Source organism: Enhydra lutris, unplaced genomic scaffold (genome assembly GCF_002288905.1).
Source record: "Enhydra lutris kenyoni isolate GAN:26980312 unplaced genomic scaffold, ASM228890v2 scaffoldscaffold62, whole genome shotgun sequence".
NCBI lineage: Eukaryota > Metazoa > Chordata > Mammalia > Carnivora > Mustelidae > Enhydra > Enhydra lutris.
Window position 1 is genome coordinate 9,578,199 of NW_019154146.1, and position 26,793 is coordinate 9,604,991.

The following is a 26,793-nucleotide window of genomic DNA, read 5'->3' on the forward strand; positions in this document are numbered from 1 at the left end:
GGTTCAAAATCGGAGAGTTGATGTCACGATTAAATGAGTTAAAGCTCTTAGAATGGCGTCTAACACACAGCGGCACTAAGTGAATACCCGCTGCTTCACCTCTTCCTATGGCCTCCTCTTCCCCAGCACACATGTGCGCGCGTGCACACGCACACACACACACACACCCCTCTTAGCTCTCTAATGCTGGCAGCAGAAGTAAATTCACAGGCACGTGACTGGAAGGGCCTTATCTAGAGAAACTGAACAACCCCAGAGAAATATGCCTAGATGCTGACATTTGGCAGTTAGCAAAGAAACTGTCAGTTCTCCCCCAGATTATTCCACAGTAAAATCCACCAGCTGAAACGCCCTCCCATGCACACATACACAGAGGTGCCTAACAGCTTTATGGTATATTACTTTTAAACATCATCGTGAAATTCCAGAATATCTACGATAGAGAGCAGTTGCCAAAACTTGCAGATTTTTTTAACAGATCACATATAGAGGATTTAGAATAATAATAATAACAGTCAATTTATAAAACCCCCATGATGTACCAGGCACTGTTCTAAATGCTTTACCTACAGTCACTCACATAATCCTTACAACAAATCTACATGAGAAAAGTACAATTTGTAAACCATTTCACAAATGAAAAGATTAACAGTAAAGAGATGTTAAATAATATACTTAAATTTAGGATTTGGAGTCTAGCTTCAGGGTCTGAACTCTTGTGCTTCCCAATAATAGCTCTCCAAGTCTGAAGACTATGGAAAGATGCTGTCAAAATGTGGAAGGAACCAACCTAGAAATCTATACCCAGACAAACTATCAATCAATAGTGAAGGAAGAATTATAACATTTTCAGACATACAAGTCTTGAAATTCATGACTTACAAATTTTTTCTTAGGAAAATACTGGTGATTATGCTCCAATGAAAAAATGAGGTAAACCAAGAAAGAGAAAGATACAAAGTCAAAGAACCAAAAGATACAGCAAAAGTAAGAGGCAAAGGAAATTATCAAGGTGATGAAAAAGGGAAGTTCAGGAAGTGAGGTGGACAGCAAGTCCTCCCAAGAGTAGCAGGAGGACAAAGGACTCCCAGATGGAGATCCCCAGGGGAAAAAACAAAAACAGAAAGAATAAATAAATCATCTTACTGGTCTGAACATGTAGAAAAGTACTGAAAATGCTGGAAGATCTGCAACAGATAAAGAAACCAAACCACTAGGAAAAGTAAGACCTTTTTTTTTTTTTTAAGATTTTATTTATTTATTTGTCAGAGAGAGCAAGCAAGCGCGTGAGCACAAGCACAGGGAGCAGCAAGCAGAGGGAGAAGCAGGCTCCCCACCAAGTAAGGAGCCTGATGTGGGACTTGATCCCAGGACCCAGGGATCATCACCTGAGCCAACAGCAGCCACTTAACCAACTGAGCCACCCAGGCATCCTGCAAAATAAGACTACTTTCCTCGCAAAGGAAAAAATTCCTGAACAGTAAAGGAAATATAATCATAGTATCCTACTTGACTCGCCTGGGCACTATACCGACATGGTTTAAATAACATAAACACTGAATAATGAGTTACCCAATTACGACAGAGCAATACCAGGATGACTGGCTTGCAGGGCAAGGCTGGGCTGAGCGACTAAGGAAGGGAGAGCCGGATCCCCTGCCAAGATAGGGAAGAAGCCAACATACCAAATCCCAAAACTGATTAATCAAACAGGTAATAAAGAAGCCTTCAGTGAACAGCCTGAACAGGAGGTGGGGGCAGGAAACAGAAGTGAGAACACCGCTCTTTTTCAGTATTAGCATTCACCCGCATGTACGTGTTCTTGTGATAAAGACGAACTCACACTCCTGAGCTCTGGCATAAAAAATAGGTAAGCCAGGTGAGGTGAAACAAAACTCTGATCTCAATACACAGAAATAGTCTTATTTCTGCCTCTTTGCTAGAACAGTTCCCTGTTCAAAATAACAATTCGTAAGACACATTTAAAAGAGCTGTTTCTCACATACGCCTTCCATCTATAATACCTGGTTATACTCTGACTCAAGAGTCTTCCTAAAGCCATCCATACACTATCATAATATCACGATGACAGGTTTAGACATTACTTCTTGAAGACTATTATTTTTATAATAAACTATCTTAAAATTATAAATATGTAAATACAGTAAGTTAAAGAACATAATAAATATTAAAATAATCAAATAAATTCCATAATAAATTAAATCAATGCTATCAATTCAGCTTTCTACACCGGTGGATCAATGCACTGAACTGAATGCTCATTTTTACATGGACGTTTGAATTTTTCAGCACTTCTCTCTGAATACAACAGTCTTCTAATGGTCTTAGAACGCAACCCGAACCAAAAGCAGCGCCCTTTCCGTCCCGCGAACGTTCATCACTACGTTTCCATCCTGACTACTCGGGGCCCAGACCTCGCAGCCCACACAGCTGCAACCCTTCACACCAAACTTCACCATCCGAAACACAGTCACTCCTGATTGTTTCTCTGATCACTGTGGTTGACCTTTGCTGAAGCAGCATCTCACAGAAGGAAACACAGTCAGACATGAATTTTATCCCAGGTCTGCCATCATCCTCTAGTTCTATGCCTTGGACAAGCCCAGCATGCCTCTGAACTTCAGGTTCTTCAGCCACGCAGCGGAATAAAACAGAGCTGCAGAGAACTGTTACGAGGGCTAAACAAAACAACACACATAAAACACATAGAAAGTTGTGGCCACAGAACACATGGCAACTGTCACCAGCAGTTACTGTCACCAACTTTATTTCCATGCAAACCACATCCATCCACTGACACATGCACAGGTCACCTGGGCAGAAACTGCTCCTTGGTGGTTGTGGAGCCAAAGCCCAGCAGCGGCCAACCAAAGGCCGAGGTCCAGCTCCGTCCCCAGAAAGCACTGCCAGCCACTCCTGGCCCCAAGACTTCCTCCCGCAGACTGCAGCTCTCCATACCCCAGCACGCCCGTCTCCCAGGCTTTCGAGTCTACTTTAAAAAAGAAGACAGGGGCACCTGGCTCAGTTGGTTAAGGTCTGCCTTCGGCTCAGGTCATGATCCTGCGGGATGGAGCCCCAGCGGGGGGCTCAGGGGGGAAACCCGACTCTCCCTCTGCCACGCCCCTGCTTGTGTGCACTCTCACGCCTGCATACATGCTCTCTCTGTCCCTCTCCCTCCTCCCTCCATCAAAGAAATAATTAAAATCGTTTTAAAAAAATAAAAGTTAAAAATAATAAAGAAGATATATCCCTCACCAGGAAAATTAAATTTACTATGGCTACAATTGGGAAATTTTAAAAAAATTGTTTTAAAGATTTTATTTATGTATTTTTTGACAGTGAGAGAGAGAGATCACAAGTAGGCAGAGGAGCAGGCAGAGAGAGAGGGGGAAGCAGGCTTCCCACTGAGCAGGAAGCCGGATGAGGAGGTTCCATCCCAGGACCCTGAGACCATGACCTGAGCCGAAGGCAGAGGCCTAACCCACCAAGCCACCCAGGCGTCCCAAAAATAAAATTTTTAAACACGTTTACTTCATTCATATATTGCTCCACCCTCCCAGCCTCACTATGATGATCCTCTTATCCCATTTTCCCCACTCAGAAAAGCTTTAATACTAACGCTGGAAGATAAAAATGGATCAACTTAGTAGTACTCTTTAGTTTTAAATTCCCTTCCAGCATATAAAATTAGGTAAATTCCCACTGTTTGTTTCATTGTTATTATGTACAAGTTTACCTGAAAAACTGTAAGAAAGGCTGAAGGACTGTGGTTTTGCAATTTGTATCTTTAATTATCTGCATATAATTAAACTTTCAAATCCCCTGTGCACACCAACAAAGCCCCCAATTCCACCTGGCAGCGGTGAGCTGCTTCTGCCCCCACTGCACCAGCAGGGGGACCCTACAGAGAGCCTCCCCCGTCGACTACAGCAAAGAACAGCAGCCTCTGGTTCATGCTCTCTGAATGCGATGCATCTACATGATGAGCACTTAGAAGGCCTACCGGGAAGGAGACAAGACAGACATGGTCACCTAGCATACTCAAATATGCTCCAATAAACAGAGCTCGTTGCTTGACCAGAAGAGCCACCCAAAGTGAGTCACTAACAAATTATATTTAACTCAGGTCGTGAAGATGAGCGTGTCAATTTTCAAACTTGACTGCAACTTCATGCTGATACATTAAGCCCAGAAACTGCTACATCTGAGCACTGTGTAAATCAGATAGATTATTAAGGCAGCACCTTGCTTAAACCTTCTGCCCTGGATTAACTGGCATACAGAATGCCCTGATATGAGTAAAATCCCCATTACAAACCAGGGTATACCTGTACACAGTAAACATTTCATAGTTCAGCGGGAAGAGCTAAGCATGTCAACCTCCTATCGACTAGGGTGGATTTGTCTCAGGGATGGCAAAATATACATATAGGCCCTGTCCTTGTCCGGCCAGACCCCAAATGCATCTTCCTGGGGGCACACCTGGTGTGATAAGGTGAATACAGACACATGCTTAGGTTGGAGCCAAAGGAAACCCAGCACTTTTATGTCACACGAAAGAGAGAAACTGCTTCTCTGAGGCCAGAATGTAGCTTAATCTTCTTGCATCACTCAGGGGAGTAGGGGGGAACCTATCCAAATTCTATTTCTCAAGACCCCGCAGAAAGGTCCTCTTCATAACAAAATCTGTGTAAACTTCAGCCTTAGTTCTTTCAATGACCCAAATCTTTCTTTCCATACTTAACTGAAACACACACAGAGAAAGAGATATCCAGGTGTACACGTTGCCTTTACTGCCAGATGGTGGACTCCCAGCAGGCACAATCCGTAATTCATCTTGGCCCGTGGTGGCTGGTCCACACAGCACCCAGCACTTGGCAGAGATGCAATGAACACCTACTGACTGCATATGGGTTTTCAAATCTTAACTGTGAAACAAAAATCAAAAAACACTGTCTCTGGCCTCACGAGTCAGACTAGTAAGGAAATGGAAGGGTACTAAGTAGCACGCAAGGGCTGGACAGTAAGAATACAGTTAAGTGAATCGGCGTACGAGGCACACAATGTCGTCATCCACACACCCAGCACCCGCCATCTTCAAATCCCTTGCAAAACCATATTCTCACAGATCCCCACAGCAACTCTGAAAGAAAGGAACTGTTATTTCAGTTTAACCATGAGTGATCTAATGACTTGAATGACTCGGGCAGGACCACACCAGCTAGTTAAATGGTGGAGCTAGAACTTCTTATAACAAACATATGGGGAAAAAAGGAACAGAAATGGGAGAAGAGGACTGCACCCCCGGAAATACAGCCCAGTCCTCTCCTGCAGCCATCACTAGGATACCACAATGGGTGACCACAAATCCACCAACTCACCTTTTTGTGAAAAATTCATAAGGAAAAAAGATTTGCAATGATTTTTCATTGGCTTTCACCCAAATTAGTCATATTTTCTCACTAGAGTTAGTGCACAGATCCTTAAATATGTTAAGTATGCAGACAGAGCATAATGTCAGTATCATACACCCAACAGACAGGAAAAACAATGGCTCTTGTCCAGTGGATTACTGTCACCTCTGCCCAATTAACTCCTTCATTCTTGCACCTCCACGTATAAGAAATACACGGCAGGTGTTAAACCGTCACCCAGAGCAAGGCGGCTGTTAACCGTTGAAGGTGAAGAGGACACCACCACCTTCCCTGATGACAGCACCAGCCTCACACAGGGGCAGTTAACTCTGTTACGCAGAAAGGGTGACTAAAAAGGCCGAGAGCACGACACGCTGGTTAGGATCATCCAACCGAACCTCCCAGCCTGGGCAGAGCCGCCCTGGTGCCCGTGCCCCTGCCGGCGCATAGCCCGCTGCCAGGAGAGGAGAGTGAGGGCGCCCAAGAGAACAGACATGCTCGGGGAGGGACACAGGCTACTGGGAACCGTGTCCACCTTAACACATTCCCACTGGGACACGGGAGACAGAATCCACAGTTTGAATAGTGTCCCTCAGCAGCAGGTGGAGAAAACGAGAAAGCGAGCTCTGAGCCCACGGGCAGCAGGCTCAAGACCACAGGCGATGAGACAAAAAGTGCAACGAGCCCCAGCTCACCTCGCTGTTGTGGCCCCGCAGGTTGAAGTTTATTCTCTGCGGCGTGTTTCTGTCCCGGCGGCAGTGGCTCGAGGTGAAGGTCACCCCGACGACGCCGCGGCCATTGCCCGTGGCCAACCAGCCCTCCTCATAGTAGCGCCTCCGGCACACCGGCTTCTCCTTCTCACTCTTGGGAACACGCCCCTTCCAGGACAGGCAGAGGATGTTGGAGTCACTGCAAAGGACAGGCCCATGTTCCACTGCTGCATACATACTTTTTCTCAGTGAACCGTTTTATTTAAGAAGTAATGCTGAATGCCAAAAAACTCAAACTAATTCTTTTCATGGATCAAGTGACTGATGTGATTTTGTGGTTAGCTTGCGTTGCTTTCCCGACCCCTTTTAATGAAGACTGACCTGGATCTAATCACAAGGTCAGTATTTTATAAAGATCCACCCCAATGCATAGTGAAAAAATTCCTCTAGAAAAGATGATGGCAGTCTGCTAGGAAAAGGTAATGCTTAAAAACAACACGTGTCCATTTTTATTTTCAAGTCCTTAGAGGAAGAGCGTCATTACCACGTGCTGATCAAGAAACGGGGTTTTCTTCTTTTCACTCAACTTGGTTATTCTCATTCAGCCTGAGATTCCAGTTTAGTGTAATATGATTCCAGAGACAAAGGGTTGCAAATACATAGATTTCAAGTAACTTAAGGCTTTAAAGAATCCCTCGAGCTGGAATTTTCTCTTCAAAAGTTCAGATGCAGAGACAGAACACATGGGATCATCTTCCTTCCGAAGCCACCCTCTGGCACGTTTTCTCAACTAGACAAATTTCTGTTGCTGAAGCTGAAAAAGATTGCATAAAGGGAAAAAAAAGGCACACAAACCGTGCAAAACAGACCAGAGTTTGTACAGACAGCAGTCCAAGTTCAGGAAGGAAAAAAGACTCTCCCCACTGTTCTGAACCAGAAACTTCCCCCCTCAGGGCCCGGCCCGGCTTCCCGGCAGGCAGGTTGCTGTGTCCTGGCGGAGAGCTGGGCTCCATCTGACCGGCCCGCCACAGACCGGTGCGCTCCTCGGTGCCATAGAGGTGGAGAGAGAAAACCGCTTCACTCGGAGCCAGAAGGTTCTAAAGCTCTTGAAGTGGTACGAGTGTTCGCTTTGGGTGAATCCTAAATCCTCTGGTTGACGAAACCGAGCGTCACTACAGGATTCTGCCTCTTTATCCGGTCTCCTTCCTCCCTCCCCTACTGGCTTCTCCCCTTTCTGCTCCTAAAGATCACCTATTTCTCCATCTTGAAGGAAAAGACTCATCTCAGAATTAAGTCCATCAAATACTCTTCCTCCTATCTGCAGGGCTTCCCGGACTCGACAGGGAAGAGAAGCCCTTCAGAGAAAGCGCAGACAAGAGTCACGGTCTCCCGAACTCGCTCCCTAGAGAGTCAGCCTGTCCCGCTGACGGGCGCTCTCCGGCTCACATTCAGAGATGCGTGCAAACGCCACGGGTGCAGTCCGAGGAAAAGAAGCTTTGCTTGGATGTTCCTTGATACTTACTTTGTAAATACTGGTTTCAATTGCTACTTTAAAATATTATCCTATAGATACGGGAAAGGAAAAGGAAAATAATAAATTAAAACTTCGAGAACACAGTTAACTGAAAAAGGCAAAGGAACCAGTTCATCGTTCAGATTTGTCCCATCATACCTGACCTTGCTTTCCTGAAGTCACACACAGCCAGAATTACTTCTCAGTCCAGAGTTTTGAAGTCTGTCCAAATTACCAAAAACACTGGAAAATAAAGTGCAAAGCCCACTGCGTGACGCTGCCTGCGCCGCTCAACACCACACTTCTCCCCCAGCCACCTTCTCACTTAGCTCCTTCTTTAAGCTGCAGAGGTATTTTTGAGGCTTGAACCGTGAAAGTTTTTTTTTCTTCTTTTTGCAAACTTTCTTTACCCGTGAAGACCATGTGGAAAACTGACCATCAGTAACATATTTTTCTCCCCGGGCTCCTGAGCCCAGTAGTGTCAAGTTGATCCATCTGATTCTTAAATTAATTTTCATCAGTTGTAAAACTCTTCAAGTGTGCACAAGAATGAGCCTGTCTTCTGGTGTAAATGTGTGTGTGTACAAAGAAAGTCTTAGATATACACAGACATATGCTCTTCGATGGGCACCAAAGCATCCGCCTTCCCAGTCATTTCAGGAACCATCTGAGTAATCACAGCTTGAAGGCCCTGGAGCCTCACGAATCTGTAAAACAAAATACGATATGAAAAAAAAGAACTTCAACACCCTGATGAAGAAAGGTTCTAACTGAGTAACTGCTCTAACTGAAACTGGGGGACCCCATCTTTACACTCAGACACACACACACACACACACACACACATACACACTCACCAAACAGAGCTACTGACTGCTCAAATTCAAACAGGAATGTGGTGCACCTAGCCCGCTCAGAGCCAATGGAGAACAAAGGGCGTCCGAATGCCATGTAGCACTTATTCAATCTGCCAGCAGCTGGGCATATCGGAATAAAATCATCTCCTCCACTCTCCCAGACCACGCCGTCCTTTCTAAGACTCGTCCTGCACACGCCAACTCTGTCCCTCTGGGGGCCATCATCCTGATTGAGTGGGCAACCTCGAAAAGGAGACTCGAGAGGCTCAGGCAAGTTACCTGACTGGCTTTTTCATTATAGGTAAAAGCTGTTGCCTGAAGACACAAGAAGCAAGGGCCTTTAAGAATGCCTCCATCCCTGAGTGCTGGCACGTCAGAGCAAAGAAGAGTTGTTTTCATAGCTTATAAGCTGTCTACTAGTGATAAAGTCCTGGAGAATCTACCTCCAACAAATCCTCGCTCTCTCTTCCTTCCTCCTGCCATCAGTCCAGGCCTGCAACCCATCCACAAAAACACTGGACAATGCCACACTATCCCACACTATCCCACCTTCCAGAGGGCCCTCAGGGTGACCTTTCTAAGTTTCAAGGCTACTTGAAGAACCTACACTGTTCTCCCCTGGCCCAGGAAGTCCCCTAGAGGGCAGTTAAACAGTCTCGCTCCACCAAAAACACCTGCCACTGAAAGTCTACGCATTTCTGACCAGTTCCACGGAGATGTTGATGCTACTAGTCTGGGGACCAGGTTTTGAGAACCTCCAGTCTATGGGATCAAACCCCAGCAAGACCCTTCTCCTCTTCTCTGGCCACAGCCTCTGGGTCCAGCCCTGCCTGTGTCACACTGTTGCATCTGGACATTCCCTGCCCTGGAAAGTACTGTGTCGTTCCTCTCTTTCATGTCTCCACTCCCTGCCAAGCCCCTACACACTTCCTTTAAAAGCTACCTGTAATAACAACTGGCCGGCAAAGCCTCGCAGAGCACCTCGCACTACCTTCCGTAATAGCAATCACTGCATTCGAACACTCTTCTCTAGGCTCCTAGGGGCGGGGAACCTGTCTTTCTCAGTCCTGGAATAGAGTTCAGTATAAACTAGGTATTCAAGTCAAAGTTCACAGGAGGCAGGCAGGAATAAGGCAGCAGCTACATGTAGTTTCCCTGAGATACTCTAACTCAGATGAGTCATGGTATATATGTTTTGTATGAGCCTATAAATCAAAACCACTAAATTCTCTCAGGAATTCTCTCAAGGAAGCACTTGCACCTGTGGGGCTGGGGGGGTAGTAAAAACAAATGCTATAAAATTCAAAGTAACACCACGTTCTTCTTTCTAAAATGCTGATACCACTGTATAATATAGCCTTAGTCCCTATTCTGACTTGGGGCAGCCACAGATGGGAAAAGCAGACACAACTTCTCAAGACCCAGCTATATACACACAGGTTTTAAACTATTTAATAGGAGAATCCATGATTATTAAAGCATCCACATTATGTATGACAGGGTAAGCTGTCAATTCCCCTGAAATCCTCCCAGGGGATCCATAATGTCAAAATTATTTTCATAATAACACGAAGACATTATTTGCCTTCTTCATTGTACTGACAGTTGTATCAATGGTGCAAAAGCAACAGTGGGTCAGACTCAGCTCGTTAGCGCCAGTGAAGGCACCAGTACCAAAAGGTATCAGTACTCACGGGGTTTTGTAAAAATGTCAGCTTCACTTCACAATATTCTTATGCAGGGGCACCTGGGTGGTTAAGTCAGTTAAGTGACCAAATCTTGATTTTGGCTAAGGTCACGACCTCAGGGTCCTGGACTGAGGCCCTCACAAGATTCTCTCCTTTTGCCCCTCCCCACCCCTCACATGTACACATGCTCTCTTAAAAAAAAAAAACAAAACAAAATGAACAAACAAAACAAAACCCAAGAAGAAGAAGAAAAAACTTTCTGTTGGACACGTACTACAACAGGGATGAACCGTGAAGACATTCTGCTCAATGCAATCACAAGGCAGTCAAATAATGACAAATCTTGTAAGCTCACTTTTATGAAGTACCTGGAAGAGTTAAATTCAGAGACTGAAAGTAGAATGGTAGCTGCAGGGGCTGGGGGTGAGGGGCCTAGGGAGCTGTTATTTCATGGGGACAGCATTCCAGTCTGGGATGATGAAAACATCTTTGGAGATGGGCAGTGGCAATGGCTTCAAAATAATGTGAATATTCTTAAGGCCATTGGGTTGTCTACTTTAAAAATGATGAAAATGGTAAGTTTTGTTATGTATATTTCACCTTAATTTTAAAATCGAGTAAATTAAGAAAAGCAATTATTCTTAAAAAGTCTTTCAATAATGGATTGAAAGTAAATACTCCTAAATCTGACATTACGGTATTTTTTACCCTAAACACTATAAGCTCTAATAATTAGAGCTTATTTTCAGACTATTCTTATAAACCACTGAAAAATCAAGCCCTGGTTTTTGGAGATTACGGTCTTACACAGTACATGTGTCTGACTGACTTCATAACCTGACAGTGGTGAGTCAGCAAACTTTTTAAGATGTTTCCCACTCTGACTCTCCATACCACCCAGTTCTTGATGGCAAATTAGGAGCCCCAGATTCGGAAAAGTACAATGTAAGGACAGGATGGTACACTGTTCAGAAGAGGAAACCTTGCAGAACTAGACACGCCCAGATTAATCAACCAACAAATCTTAACTAAGTAGTAGGCAAAAGGCCCCTTCTCTGCTGCATTCTCTGCCTCCCTTGTCTGTAATTAGATACTTTATTTTCTAATTAGAGTTATTTCACTATATTTTGTTCTGATTCCTACTTTCCACCAACATGGATAAAATTCACTAGTGGGAGAGGTGGGGAGAAAAATACATCCTTGGTTTATTTTTAATCATTTGAATTAATGTTAGAGATCAGAGATAAAATAAATTAAGAAAGATTTTTTTCATTTCCACGATTAATAGAAATACATTCACTGAAAGTTGTAAGAATGCAACCACTCTGGGGTAGAAGCTAGGACCACCACAGATGTGAGTACCCGGCGACCAGGTAGCCCACTCTGGAATGTGTGCACCCGACACAGGGGTGGGCTCCCTGGGACTCCCTGCTGGAGGTGCGGCATCGTGTGCAAGAGCCAAAACAATGACACCGACCTGAATGGAGGGAGCGCCTCAGATTCCAACAGCAGAATTGTATGCGGCACTGTAATGAACACAATACAGAACGTGGATGAATTTCACAAAAATAATGTTGAGCAAAGGGATCCCACGAAAAAATACCTACAATATGAATCCATAAAGTTCAAAATAGGCCAAATTAATTTTACCAGTTAAGACTTCAGACACAGATAATAAAACTAAAATTTTATTTTTTTTTAATTTATTTATTTATTTGACAGACAGAGATCACAAGTAGGCAGAGAGAGACAGGAGGAGGAGGCAGGCTCCCCGCTGAGCAGAGAGCCCGATGCAGGACTTGATCCCAGGACCCTGAGATCACGACCCAAGCCAAAGGCAGAGGCTTTAACCACTGAGCCACCCAGGCGCCCCAAACAAATAAAATCTTAAAAGAAAAAAATTTTAATTGAATGGTTAAGCAGAAGACTGAGATGAGAAGCAAACAGTCAATTTCAGGAAAAAATATACAGATGTTAGATGAATACAAAGCAGAGAGAGAGGGAAGAAAAAAAAAAAAACACCATAGAAACTTTTGAATAAAAATTTTCCAAACACCCTAAAGTTGTCTAGAGGTGGAGTGAAGCAAAGGAAAGGAAAATGAGTATTATCCTACATGGTGATGGAAATAAACCCACCCCAATTTCCCCTTTTTGCTGTCCCTCATCTACTGTGTGGGACTCAGCTCTATGGCCAGGCAGCTCTCCCCATGCCCAGGCCTCCCCTGACTGCCCCCTTCCACAGCTGGCAGCAGACCCTGAATTCTCCATTTCTTCTTAACTAAAGTAACTACAACGACCTGCCTCTAATTACAGTCACTCTATTCCCCAGGGAATTTTCCACAACCCACAAATACCCATGTAGCCCAAAGCAGTTCTGACTGGTTCCTAATTAGTTTCAATAGCCGCCTAGAGGCTAGCTCAAACGTGCCGCCGGAGACTGCCTTTTAAGGCAGGGGTACTCCGAGTAGGGACTTGTCCTGCAGCTACCTACGGACGAACAACCATACACGTGAAAACACCACAGCACCCCTGCAAGGATAGTGGAGTTCAGTCATGATCTAATTCATTTACTGTGTTCTCAGTCACCAGCCCAGAATTCTTACAACGTGCTAGTGAGATAATGAAGCTGTGTGTGCATGGTTATGCCCAGGCTTATGCAAAAGATGCGTGCTTACTACAAGCACGTTCATATCCAATCATTTTCCCATTGATTTGCGCCGTCACTTTCAGAGACGCATTCCTCAGAGGGCTTCGGTCTCACTCTGAACACCATCTCCTGCACATGTAGTGCAGGCACCAAAGCGCTATGCAGACTCGCGTGGCAAGGCTCTTTTCTGCCTGTGGTAGAGCTATCTTTCTGTGTCAGTCATCAGATCTACTAAAAAACAAACTCCTACACTCCAACTTTTATCCAGTACCCACCAGCATTGCATTCAAGTAAATGTTCAATAAGGTACTTCATATGCTACAGAGCCTCAGTCGTCTAAGAAAAAGGGAAGTAAATGCTAACTGATGGAAGTTCTCTGTACAGACCCCGGGTCGGCACCAGCCGCTCAGAATGTGGGTCTCCTGAAAGCCTACGGCAGACAGGCACCAAAGTACATGTGAGTAAGGGAGGAAGCTGGGGGCCCACTGCTGTGTTCAGAGTACAGCAAAGAGGTACATTTCCAGTGAAAGCTACTCCCTATTTATTTTCTATGCCTGATTTCACCAGCCAGTACTAAGAATATGAACATCTATCTATAGGTAGAGAAGGATATGAAGGCTATAAGACAAACCTCTTGACTAGCAGTTCCGGTGAGAGTGGGGGTGAGACACTTCTAAGAACGAATGTGTACCTGAAACCTGGCTGTCGAAATACGGTGGTACCGTACATAGGGCTCACTAGTATCAAAGATCATGTCCCTTACTTAACAAAGGAGAGCATTTTATTATTTCTCAAAGTGATAAATACTGAAAGATATGATAATTCCCAGTGTCATACAAGGCGTAAAGAAATGGGAAACCAATTTGGCAATATGATTCAAAAGATTTAAAATGTTGCAAACTTTTCGATTCAGCAATTTTGCTTCTGGAAATTTATCACAAGGAAATAATGTTGAACTGTGTGAAAGATTTAGCTCTAAGGATTTTTCACTATAGCATTTTTCATATATTGATTCAGTAAGTGTTGGTACAGACATAAAACGGAATCCTATGCAACCCCTAGTAATTATACTGTAGAAGACTATGGAGTAACATGGAAACACGTTCTCAATAACTTAAGTAAAAAGTAAAATTACAGGTTATACTTCCAGGATGCTCTGAAGGGCTTGCCCACTACTATATCACTAGATCTTGGGTAAATTATAACAGACATAATTTTTTTCTGGACTTGTAGGAAAGTATGAGAAATCTCCAGGGAAGCCACATACACACAAACATAAGAGAAAGCCAGGGTTATCTGGCAAATGCACATGTAAGACACATATATGTCCAGAATTATCTAGAAAAATGCAGATATAAACCCTGGAATCAGAATTAGAATGCCTCATCATCCCGGTTTGCCCAGAACTGTCCCAGTTTTACCCTGGAAGTCCCATATCCAGGAAATCCCAACAAGACAGTTGGTCACCCTATCAGATATCCAAAATTTGGTCCAACCTCACGGTGGAGAAACTGAATCATACATATCCTGCAGGGGCCACAGAGGTAGTGAAAACTATCTCAGATTCCTAGCACCCCATGGTTCTGGACTGGAGCAAATGCAAATCTTCCCCACGTGAAAATATTCCCAATTTAGGACCTAATGATTCCCACAGATGAGGTTCAACCAAAAATCAGTTACCAATCAAAAATTACCAAACATACAAAGAAAAGAAGGCATCACAAGCTGTCAGTAGAAACAACAAATTTAGATCCACTGGATTTCAGAAAGTGAAATGAACATAAACAGAATTTAAAATAATTTAAGTTTAGAATTTAGGTTTGGATTTCTGGGTTCCAGTCTGCCATAAAAGAAGCTCAGAAATCATCACTCTGTCCTAATAAGAAGTAAAAAGCTAAACAAACAGAAAAATCAACTCTTCTCAGATCTGTAAGAAAAGTGAGTCACCCACTGCATCTAAAACTGGGAAGTCCAAAAGGCTCTTGCAAAGAACTACTCTGATAAGAGCAGAAACCAGTGTGCTAAAACCTCTGTGCACACCAGCCCCGGGGTAGGCAAACCCAGACTGTAATGGATGGACTGCTGGAGGTTCAGTGTGGCCGAGTTTGAGAGAGAAAAACGTCAGGGGACCCAGCCATCGGGCCCCTAGACTCTTTTGAGTTTTACTTTCAGGAGCTCACTAGATCCTCACAGTAATTATCAGAGGAAAATCCCCCTGTGCTTCCAGCTGGGGAAGGGGAAAAGGAATCATTTTGAAAGACACCAGAGCATTCTGTTCTTTTAAAAAAAAGTCTGTCTTCAGGAAAAACAATTTAACCAAGGTATAACCAATCAGGATTTTATCAGAACCTAAACGACCTGAGGGGAGAGAAATACCCAACTGCAGCCCATTCTGGCCATCCCGTCCCACCTAAGAGGGACGGGGGAAACAGAAAAATATGTGAAGCCTGTCCAAGGCAAAGGCCCACAAAAAGGTGGAGACCCAGAGTTCCGGGGATACACAGCATGGTAAGTATAGTTAACGGCATTGTGTTAGATATTTGACAGCTGTTTAAAGTAAATCTTAAATGTCCTCACCATGAAAAAGAAATGGTAGTTATGTGAGGCGGTGCAGGCATTAACTAACCCACTGCGGTGGCCATTTTGTAAGACAGGAGTGTATCGTATCATTGTGATATACACCTTAAACTTCCACAATGTTATATGTCAATTATATCTCAATAACACAGGGAGGGAAAAAATTCAGAAGGAAAGGGGAGGAAGAAACACAGAGAAATCTTGGGGAGTGAGGGACGGGTTCCATATTTTGATGCAGTATTGGTTACACAACTGTTTATCTGTCAAAATGCACAGAACTTTGGCGGCGCCTGGCCGGCTTCAGGCAGTAGAGCATGTGACTCTTGATCTCGGGGTCAGGAGTTCAAGCCCCATGTTGGGCGTGGAGCCTACCATAAAAAAGTGCATAGCACTACACATTAAAAAGGGTACTTTACATATTTTTTTAAAGATTTATTTATTTGAGAGAGAGAGCATGTGAGCAGGGGGAGCAGCAGAGGGAAAGAGGGCATCCTTAAGCAGACCCCCTGCTGAGTGTGAGCCTGATGCACGGCCCAGTCTTAGGACCCTGAGATCAGACTGAGCCAAAAATCAAGAGCCTGACGCTCAAACAACTGAGCCATCGAGGCACCCCAGATACTTTACATATTTTTAAAAATAGCATCCACCACACAGTAAATGCTACCCAGTACAAGCGATTATTAATGTTGTTGTTGTTACATATCAGGCATTAAGTTGGGTGCTGAAAAGACAATTTTAAGTAAACACAGATATGGTCCTACCTTGAAGGAGCCTACAGTCCACTGATGAAGATTAGGCATTAATCGTGTAATTATGGCTATGACAAATGCCACAAGGAAGAGAGTTATGGTGTTCTGAAGGCTTCAATCTGAAGGAAGAGTAGATGCTAGACACTGGAAGAAGAGGTGGAGGAGGCAAGAGTAGATACTCCATGCAAATGGGATAGACGTACAAAGCCCATGGCAGAAGAGAAAACAGCATTTTGAAGAAACTCTGAAGAACGTCAGTAGGACATCTATTCACACACATACCTACGACGAGGCATCACTTCACACTAATTAGGATGGTTAGTACACAAAAAAAAAGTGTTGGCAAGGATCTGAAGAAACTGTGCTGCTGGCAGGACCTGCAAAATGGTAGAACCGCTATGGAAAACAGTACGGAAGCTCCTCAGCAAGGTCCTGTAAGATGCAGCAACTCCACTTCTAGAAATACTAGGTACACAAGTATCCAGCTGTATATATACCCAGATACACTCCCAAAGGAGTGTACCTCTGCACCCCCCATGTCCACAGAAACATTACGTACAATAGCCACAAGGCAGACACAATCCCAGGGGTCCATCAGATGAATGGATAAATAAAATGTGGTAAACACATATAAAGGCATATTACTTGGCCTTAAAAAGGAAGGAAATTCTGATACAGGCTACAGTATGGATGAACCCTGAGGGCATTATGCTAAGTAAAATAAGTTACTCACAAAAAGACAAGTAAATTATTCCATTTATATAAGGTACCTAGAGTAGTCAAATTCACAGAAACAGAAAATAGGATGCTTATTGCCAGGAGCTGGAGGAGGGAGGAAAGGGAGGCTGTTGTCTAATGGGTACAGAGTTTCAGTTTTACAAGATGAAACAAGTCTGGAAACTGCTTGCTCAACAATGTGAATATACTTAACACTACTGAACTACACACTCTAGACATTGTTGACACGGTATATTTTATGTTACGCATTTTTTACAATTAAAAAAAAAAAACCTGTTCACACACACCCACACACAGACTGAGATGTAGTCATATGACTGCAGAATGCTTCTCCTCCCCCCACACCTCACCACCTATTTACAACAGTTCCTTTTAACCAGTACATTATATCCCCTTTTCAAGGAAAAGTTACGAGGCATATCCAGCGACAGAAAACAAATTTGAAGAGGCAGAGCAAGCATCATAACCAGACTCAGAAATGCAGAGATGCTGGAATGATCAGACCAGAAAGTAAAAACAACAAGGATTCACATGGAAGGGCTCTAAAGGATAAACTAGACAGCATATAAGAACAGATAAGCAATATAAGCAGAGACATGGAAATTCTTTAAAAAAAAAAGAAAAGAAAAGAAAAGAAAAGAAATACAAAACAGAAAAAGAAATGCTGCAATCAAAAAAACCACGGAGAAAACAAACACTGTAACAGAAATGAAGAATGCCTTTGATGGGCTTATCAGAAGACTGGACACAGCAGAGGAAAGAATCTCTTTATGTAAGGATTTCTCAATAGAAACCATCAAAACTCAAAAGCAAACAGAAAAAAGACTCGGGAAAAAAAAAAACCACCATAGCCAAGAACAGTGGAAAAGCTACAAAAGGTGTGACATACACATAACAGGAATACTAGAAAGAGAAGACTGAGAGCGGGGAAGAGAGGAACACCTGAAACAGTAATGCCAGGTTTATACGCCAAATTGATGTCAGACACCAAAGCACAGATTCGGGAAGCTCAGAGAACACCACACAGGGAAAATGCCCCCAAAGCCATACCTAGGAATCACTTTCAACTACATAAAATTAAATATAAAGGGAAAAAATCCTGAAGGAAACCAGAGGGGGAAAAAACACTTCACCTATAGAGAAAGAAAGACAAAAACTATACCCAACTTCTCCTCAGAAACCACACAAGCAAGAAGAAAGTGAAATATTTAAAATCTTGAGAAAGACCCACCAGCCTAGAATTCTGTGTCCTGTGAACTTACCCGCCAAAAATGAAAGACAAAGACTTTCTCAGGCAAACAAAATTGAGGAAATCTGTCAACAGTAGACATACCTATAAGAAATATTAAAAGAAGTTCTTTGGAGAGAAAGAAAATGATATAGGTCAGCAACTCAGACCCACACAAAGAAAGAGAATCAAAGAAGCAACAAGTAAAGGTAAAATAAAAACTTTAATTTTTCTTATTCTTGGGTTGCCTGGGTGGCTCAGTCGGTTAAGCATCTGCCTTCAGCTCAGGTCATGATCCCGGGATCCTATGATCGAGCCCAATATCAGGCTCCCTGTGTGGTGTTCTCTCTCGCTCTCGCTCTCTCTCTCTCTCTCGCTCTCAATAAATAAATAAATAAATAAATAAATAAATGAAATCTTTAAAAAAAAAATTTGAGTGCCTTAAAAAAAAATTGACTGCCCTTAATTAGCCAGGCTAATTTAAAAAGGGAGAGGACACAAATTGCTAATATTAGAAGTAAAAGAGGGGCTATCACTACAGATCCCATGGACATTAAAAGGATAATCAAGGAATACTATCAAGAACTCCACGTCCACAAATTTGAAAATCCAGACGAAATACACCATTTCCTTAAAAGACATAATCTGTGAAAACTTAAACAAGAAAAAACAGACAATCTGACTAGTCCTATATCTATTAAAGAAATGCAGGGGGCACCTGGGTGGCTCAGTGGGTTAAAGCCTCTGCCTTCAGCTCAGGTCATGATCCCAGGGTCCTGGGATCGAGCCCCACATCAGGCTCTCTGCTCAGCGGGGAGCCTGTTTCCCCCTCTCTCTGCCTACTTGTGATCTCTGTCAAATAAATAAATAAAATTAAAAAAAAAAAAAAAAGAAATGGAATCAGTAATTAAGAACATTATAAAACAGAAAGCACCAGGCCGAGGTGGGTTCACTGGTGAATTCTACCAAACATTTAAATAAGAAATTATACCAGTTCTCTATAATCTCTTTCATCAGAAGGCAGAAGCAAAGAGAATACTTCCTAACTCATTCTATAAAGCCAGAATTAACCGAATACCAAAAGCAGGCAAAAACAATACAAAAAAAGAAAACTACAACCAATATCTCTCAGGGACACTGATACAATAATCTTCAACAATGTACTAGCAAACTGAATCAAACAATGTATAAAGAGAATTAAACACCACAACTATGGGGGATTTATTCTAAGTACACAAAGCTGGTTCAGCATTCAAAAACCAACTAATGCAATCAATCACATCAACAGGCTAAAGAAAAACCACATGGTCATATCAATCAATAAGCACACACACAAAAAAAGCATTTGAGAAAATCCAACACCCATTCACAAAAATTCTCAGTAAACTAAAACAGAGGGGGATCTTCCTCACATTGATAAAGAGTATCTACAAAAAAAACAATGGTGAGAAACTCAAAGCTTTCCCAATAAGGTGGAGAACAACACAAGGCTGTCCCCTCTCACCGCTGCTTTTCAACATGGTACAGAAGTCCTTGCTAATGTAATAAGACAAGGAAATAAACAGTATACAGATTGGGAAGGAAGAAATAAAGTAGTTGAAATGTTTAAAGGAATGAAAAAGGAAGCAATGAGACATGATCTAAAATAACCAGAGAGAATCAAATAAAACGTTCAGAAAAGGAAGACCTAATCATTAAAACTGCATCCAATAATATGAGCACAACATCAGCCAAAAAAAGGAATTAATGAACTGGGTCTAATAGCTCAAGAACTTTGTGAAATCTTTTGTAGCACAGAGAGATCTGGAGATATAAAGGAGAAATTAAGAGAAATGGAGGATAGATTGAGGAGGACCAGTTTAATTGGAATTCCAAAAAGATAAGAGAAAATGGAAAAGATCTGAAGACATATTGACAGATTTTGCCAGAACTGCTATAAGATCCACAGATATAAGAAGCATAATATATTCCAAGCAGGATAAATAAAAAAGAAATCCACACCTGGGCACATTTTAGTAAAACAGAGAAGGGAGTTGAACAGCAGCCAAAAACAAGACAGGTACTTCCAAAGGAACAACTATCAGACTGATGGCAGGCGTCTCACAGCAACCATCGCGTCAGAAATCAATGAACTAATGTATTTAAAGTACTGGAAGAAAAATACAGAATTAGATTCCAGACATCCAACACAGAATTATACATCCAGAAAAACTGTCTTTTAAGAATTAATGTCGAATATGGCATTTTAAAAAGAACAAAACCTAAATTTTAAAACCAACTGACGTCAAAAAATAACTTCTAAAGGATACTGATCAGATTAAGTGGAAAATGACTCAGAAGGAAGGTCTAAGACAGAAGAAACAATGAAAAAAACACAAAAATACAAGTAAAATAAACTATGTCTTTTCAAAAAAAGAACAGCAATGACATCAAACACTTTTACAGTACTTATTAACTGCTAGGTATAATTCTAAATGCTTTTAGGCACTGCATTTCTCACTTAAAAGCCTTAGCCTTATGACAAGGTCCTTTTACTGTCTGCACTTACAGATGAGGAAATGGAGGTACGGGAAAGGAAGCACCTTGCCCACCATTACTCATCTGCTAGGAGCAGAGCTGGGATTCAAACCAGGCTGCCAGGTTCCAGCCCATGGTTTAAACACCAAGCTGTGTCTGCCTATTTGGGGGAGGAAAGAAAAAATTTAGGGAAGGAAAAAAAAAAAACTTTTATCGGAAGGATGACCAGGGCTGAAGTACTGCAAAATGCTGATAAAACTTCATACTTGATTAGTTTAGGTAAGCATGGTGAAATTTCAAGGGCAATCGCTAAAAGACCAGAAACAAAGGTGGGAAGAGGTCGAGGCAAGACACTACACCTCAAATTAGTCCCCTGATAAGAGGAAAAAGAAAAGGCGGAATAAAATAAAAGAGATGGTAGAAATGCAAATATATCAGCAATCACAACACGTCAATGATTTAAAATTCTATTCCTGACAGTTAAAGTATCAGATTACACAAAGAAAAAATTACAGTAAACCCCCCAATGCAGTCGAAAATGCACATACAACTTTTGACTCCCCCAAAACTTAACTATGAATAGCCTACCGTTAATTGGAAGATTTACTGATAATATAAACAATTAACACATATTTTGTTATACATATTATATACTATATTCTTATAATAAAATAAGCTAGAGTAAGGAAAATGTTATTAAGGCAAAGAAAATACATTTACAACACTGTACTGTATTTATAAAAAAAAAAAAATCCACACTATCATCTGCTCCCTCAATTACAAGCTAAAAAAAAAAAGTAAACATTTAGAAGATGCGAACATCATAATTAACAAACTTGGTCAAGGGGCATCTGCTGGCTCAGTCGTGGCTGGGCATCAGACTCTAGCTTTCGGCTCAGGTCATGATCTCAGGAGTCCTGAGATCAAGCCCCACATCCATGGCACTCTGCACTCAGTTGGGAGTCTGCCTCTCTCTCTTCCTCTCCCTCTGAACCGCGCCCCCCGCCCCCCACTCATGCACTCTCTCTAAAAAAATAAATAAAATCTTTAAACAAACAAACTTGGTCAAAATGAACACATATAGAACACTGTATCCAATTGAGAGGATGCACATTCTTTTCAAGCACACAGAACATTAATAAAAACTTACCACATAAAGTCAGTCGCAACATATTTCTAAGAATAAGTGTCACAGAGACTTCTTATATGACTTAAAACTATTAAGTGCCCCCCAAAACTATTAAGTTAAAGGGATCATAAAACCATATGTTGGGAATTCTTAAACTTAAGAAAGACATTTCTAGGGGTGCCTGGGTGGCTTAGTCAGTTAAGCGTCTGCCTTCAGCTTGGGTTACGATCCCGGGGTCCTGGGATCAAGCCCCATGTTGGGCTCCCCGCTCAGGGGGAAGCCTGCTTCTCCCTCTTCCTCTGCCTGCTGCTCCCCTTGCTGTGCTCTCTAATAATAAATAAATAAAATCTTAAAAAAAAATTTTTAAAGAAACACATTTCTAAATAATATGAAACAGGAAAATCATAATGGAAGGTTTAAAATACTGAATATTAATTAATATATGCCAAAACATGTCTGCTACAGAAAGAGCATACTTTGTGGGAAATTTATTTCCTTAAATGCTTATAACATTTAAAAAAAAAAAAAAAAGAACAGCTGCAAATTGAGGAGCTAAATGTTCAATTAAAAACTGCAGCATAGGGGCGCCTGGGTGGCTCAGTGGGTTAAGCTGCTGCCTTCGGCTCAGGTCATGATCTCAGGGTCCTGGGATCGAGTCCCGCATCAGGCTCTCTGCTCAGCAGGGAGCCTGCTTCCCTCTCTCTCTCCCTCTCTCTCTCTCTCTCTGCCTGCCTCTCCATCTACTTCTGATCTCTCTCTCTGTCAAATAAATAAAGAAAATCTTTAAAAAAAAAAAAAAAACTGCAGCATAAACCAAGACAGTAAATGAAAGAGATGATAAAAACAGAAACTCATAAAATAGAAAAGGTAACATTAGAGAGGCTAACCCAAGCCAAATGTTGACTCTTCAAAAAAAGTAATCAGAGACACAAACCTCCGACAAGATAAAGGAGAAGAAGCAGCAATCAACACTGCTGTCTGAAGAAAAGGGGTGTAATTGTAGCTACAGTGAAGATTAAGGAGATCAAAGAATATCATGAACAATTGAATGCTAAAAAAATCTGATAACACATGAAACAGACAAATTCCTAGGCAACATAATTTAACAAAACTACCTCAAGAAGGAGAGATGAAGTCTAAACCACCCCATAACCATTACAATGGGGACTCAGTAGTCTAAAATCAGCCCATAAAGAAAACACCAGGTCCAGATATTCTATAGGTAAGTTCCACCACCACTCAAGGAACAGACCACAGCAGTACTACAGAAACCCCTCCAGAGAACAGAAGTTGTAACACCCACAATTACTCCTAGGAGGCTACTGTACCTTGATACCAAATCAGATATGGGGAGTGCAAGAATGGACAATTAAAGACTATCACTCATGAGTAAGAACTAAACTAAGCATTAGTAAATCAAATGGCATATAAAGAAAATTGTGATCAAATCGGGTTCATCACAGGAACAGCATTCATCACAGCACTGGATCTCATTTCTGCCTAAGGACACCCTCCTTGGGCTGTCATTCAGGGCTCTTCACAGAAGAAACCCACACCTAACTTTTCAGCCTATCTTCCATCCTGACCTCTAAAAATTATGCTCCTTTCAAAGTATACTTTCTGCTTATACACCAAGCCCCGAACTTACCCTGCTGATTGCAAAGCTAATTCCAAATCCCCCAATTTTAGCCATCTTTCCAGATGTATCTTCAAAAATATCCACTCCACACATCCTTGCCAGCGTCTCCCTACTGGGCATGGACGTCTCTTCTTTAATCTTCACAGTATACTTTTCTATCTTTCTTGAGTTGTTCATTCAGTTCTCCACCACACTGCAGGAATCTGGGCCCCTGTATTCCCCACTGGCCTGGGCATTACTTAAGGGTAAGGACTTCTGGATGCCTGTTGGTCAAGACATCTTTTACACTGTATACAGTAAGTACTCAACCAATGTACATTCAATTGAATAAAAGTGCTTTTATTTATATGTGGTGTTAAAAAATGTTTTCCCCTAGGAACAAATGATCCTATAAAGCAATAAAAATGCTTTCTCAAGGATGTTATTATAAATTATATTTTTTTCATAGGCCAGTAAACTACAGGAAATCTTTCCCACTGCCACATGCAGAGATAAACAGACTCATGCATGCACAACTCTGGTGACACAAATGCCTCACAGAGTTTAATACATTTCATTCACCCTGTAATTTGAATCCAGATCTGTCTGGATCCCAAACATATATACCAGCCTGCCTTCCTAAGACTTTTGTCCTGGTCTATCTTTCCTATTATGTGGTCAATCTTCTGAGAGAAGGAAATACGTCTTCTCACCGAATCTCCAGACCAACACAAGAACTCAGTATTGCTAAGGGAATGACGATTAAATGTAGGAAGAAGCCCAACATGCAAACCCTTCCAAGAACAACAGTCTGTGTCCTCACAAAATAATCAACTGAAAGCCCTAAATGATAAATCACAGGTTCTATTATATTCATTATCCTCTGATTAAAAAGGGAATTGCTTATTTTGGAAATGTTTCCATTAAAAAAGCTAAAAATCTGGGGGTTCTTAAAAGGCTAAGTTCCAATCATCTCAACACCATAGTCTTGGATGACGTAAATACGTCAAATATAATTATATAACAAGTAAAACTGGTCTTGAAATACCAACCATTGTTATTTAGTTAGTGAGAGGGTGTGCGGGTGCATGGGGGGGAAAGGGCAGAGGGAAAAAAATCTCAAGCAGACTCCCTGCTGAGCGGGAGCGCAGTTCCAAGCTCCATCTCGGGACCCTGAGATCATGACCTGAGACAAAATCAAGAGTCGGATGCTCCTCTGACTGTGCCACCCAGGCGCCCTCATAAATACTATCATAATATAAACTTCAGTGTAGCTAAAAATGTCCCCAGCTCCTAACAGTGACCCTTGAGCAGTGTTCAGGCCGTACCACCACAATGACACCGACCAGGAACACCAGCCACACAGGACCTTTCCCCCAGCTGCAAGGCAATGCAGGCCAGTCAAGCCAGTCATGGCCGAGCGCGTTTTCCAGAGCAAACAAGTTCAGGTGTAGTGAAGAAACTACCCTCCCGGTCACAGAGCAAACACAAAATGCAAACAACTCCCTTTGTAAAAAAGAAGAAACATAAAAATAAATGCCAGAGAAAAATAAAGGATGTGGCCATACAACTGTACATTAGTTCCCCTACCACATTCCAGTTCCTGGAAACTATTGTAGCTATCTACACAAAACAGGTACAAGTGATTATAATAGATCTGAATACTAACATGTCTCGTGGATTCTCAAAACTTTTTCAGCTTATTGCAATAGTAACATACATTTCAGTAAAATTTTTAACTTACAACTTGAAGTTCTTTCCAAAGATACTGAATTGGATTATAATAGATAATCGCAATTTGTTATTTTTCTTAATTTTTACAGCCAAATATTTTCATGAATACCTATTTATTGTTAAACAAAAATAAAAACAAAGCACCAATTTACATCATGATGAGTAAATCTGTTTTCACATCTGCTGCCATCTTTTTTGCTTGCAAAAATAATCCCCTGGCACTTTCATGTTTTTCATATAGAAAGGGCTCAAATGGATGGCTGAAACGCAGCCAGCCACTGCACAGAGAACAGAGTCCTGGCTCTGGCCCAGCCTCAGATGGGTTCTACGGGAGGGATCAGTTCCAAGTGATTCCTCCCTGCTTCCAATGGTAAGCAGGAGTGCCTGACCCTCAGCCAACAGATGGACAGCACAGACACAGAAAGCAGGCCCGACCGTTCTTCTAGGCCTGGCACTGGGGCAGAGGGCGGGGCGGACGGCAAGGAGGCAAAGGACCAGAGCTAGGTAATGACCCTATGCCCACACAAATGGACACATCTGTAGTTGCAAACATGTGCTTGGGGCTACAGAAGCAGTTGTGGGGTATCTGTAAGTGTTAGCACCCAGAGAGAGCCCCAGCCCAATGAGCAGCACTGATGACCATCCCTGGCACTGAATGAATGGGCAGTCCTGCATCGTAATGAAAACTACAGCAGAACACCATGTGGGGATGATCTCCGCAATCAGGGACAGAGAGAGCAGAATACAGATGTCTACTTCATAGGCAGACAGCAAAAGCATTTTTTTATTTTGCCAAAACTCTCACATAAGGACCACAGTGACTTCTCTGGACAGAAGAAAATAAAATTTTTATTTCCTCATAACAATGGCATTACGTGCTTAATCAAATCACAATAAATGAGTACTAGAAAACACCTACCAAGTAACCAACCCAAGACTAGATTATATACATATAAATATACAATATATATATAAAACACAAAATCTGGTCCCTGGACTTTTTAAACAGTTCACAATCTACCCATGGCAGCAAAACTAATAAACATGAAATGATCACAGAACAATTAATAGTGAAAATGTGGGACTCTGTATGGGCTTGGACAAATAAAGATCTTGTGGAGTCAAACAACAAAAGAAAAGCATCTGGGCTGAAAATCGGGAGGACTGAGTCTCTGTGCTATTTGAGAATATCTGAGGGATGGAGAAGGAAGACTAGGCCTACTTGTGGTAGATGATATGCTAGTTATACTCTCACTGTCATAGCTCCGCTTTGGGGTAGATACTACCCCCATTCTACAGACAAGGGAACTGAGGTTCCTCTTGGGCAGATTACCCGACCACTGTGGTCTCGGTCTTTTCACTTGTAAAATAAAGGTACTAACATAAATCAATCGTTTTCAACCTGGGACCAGCCAAACACCAGAGTTTTCTGGCAGTGACTCAGAGCCCTCAAGAGGGCAGGGCCCTGAGCCAAATGTACCGAATCCTCAGGTCACGACCCAATTCCCATTCCCCAGGGGAAAAACTTTGCTGAGAATAGTACCCAGTATATAACGAATGATGTATAAAAACTTGAGGAATGTGTGGGTGAATGGATGGAACAAATGGCACACGACGATCGACTTTAAGGTGACCCTATTCGTGGTGGCTCAT

General features: G+C 42.2%; 1 protein-coding gene across 1 annotated transcript in view; it reads right to left on the bottom strand.

Annotated features, from left to right (window-relative positions):
• Window positions 1–26,793, bottom strand: part of LOC111158694 (tubby like protein 4) — a 228,917-nt gene that overhangs the window by 164,237 nt on the left and 37,887 nt on the right. The window contains exon 2 of the mRNA XM_022520902.1: window positions 6,131–8,365. Within this exon, the coding sequence (XP_022376610.1) occupies window positions 6,131–6,382 (252 nt within the window). The 5' untranslated portion in view covers window positions 6,383–8,365. The remainder of the gene's footprint in view (window positions 1–6,130; window positions 8,366–26,793) is intronic.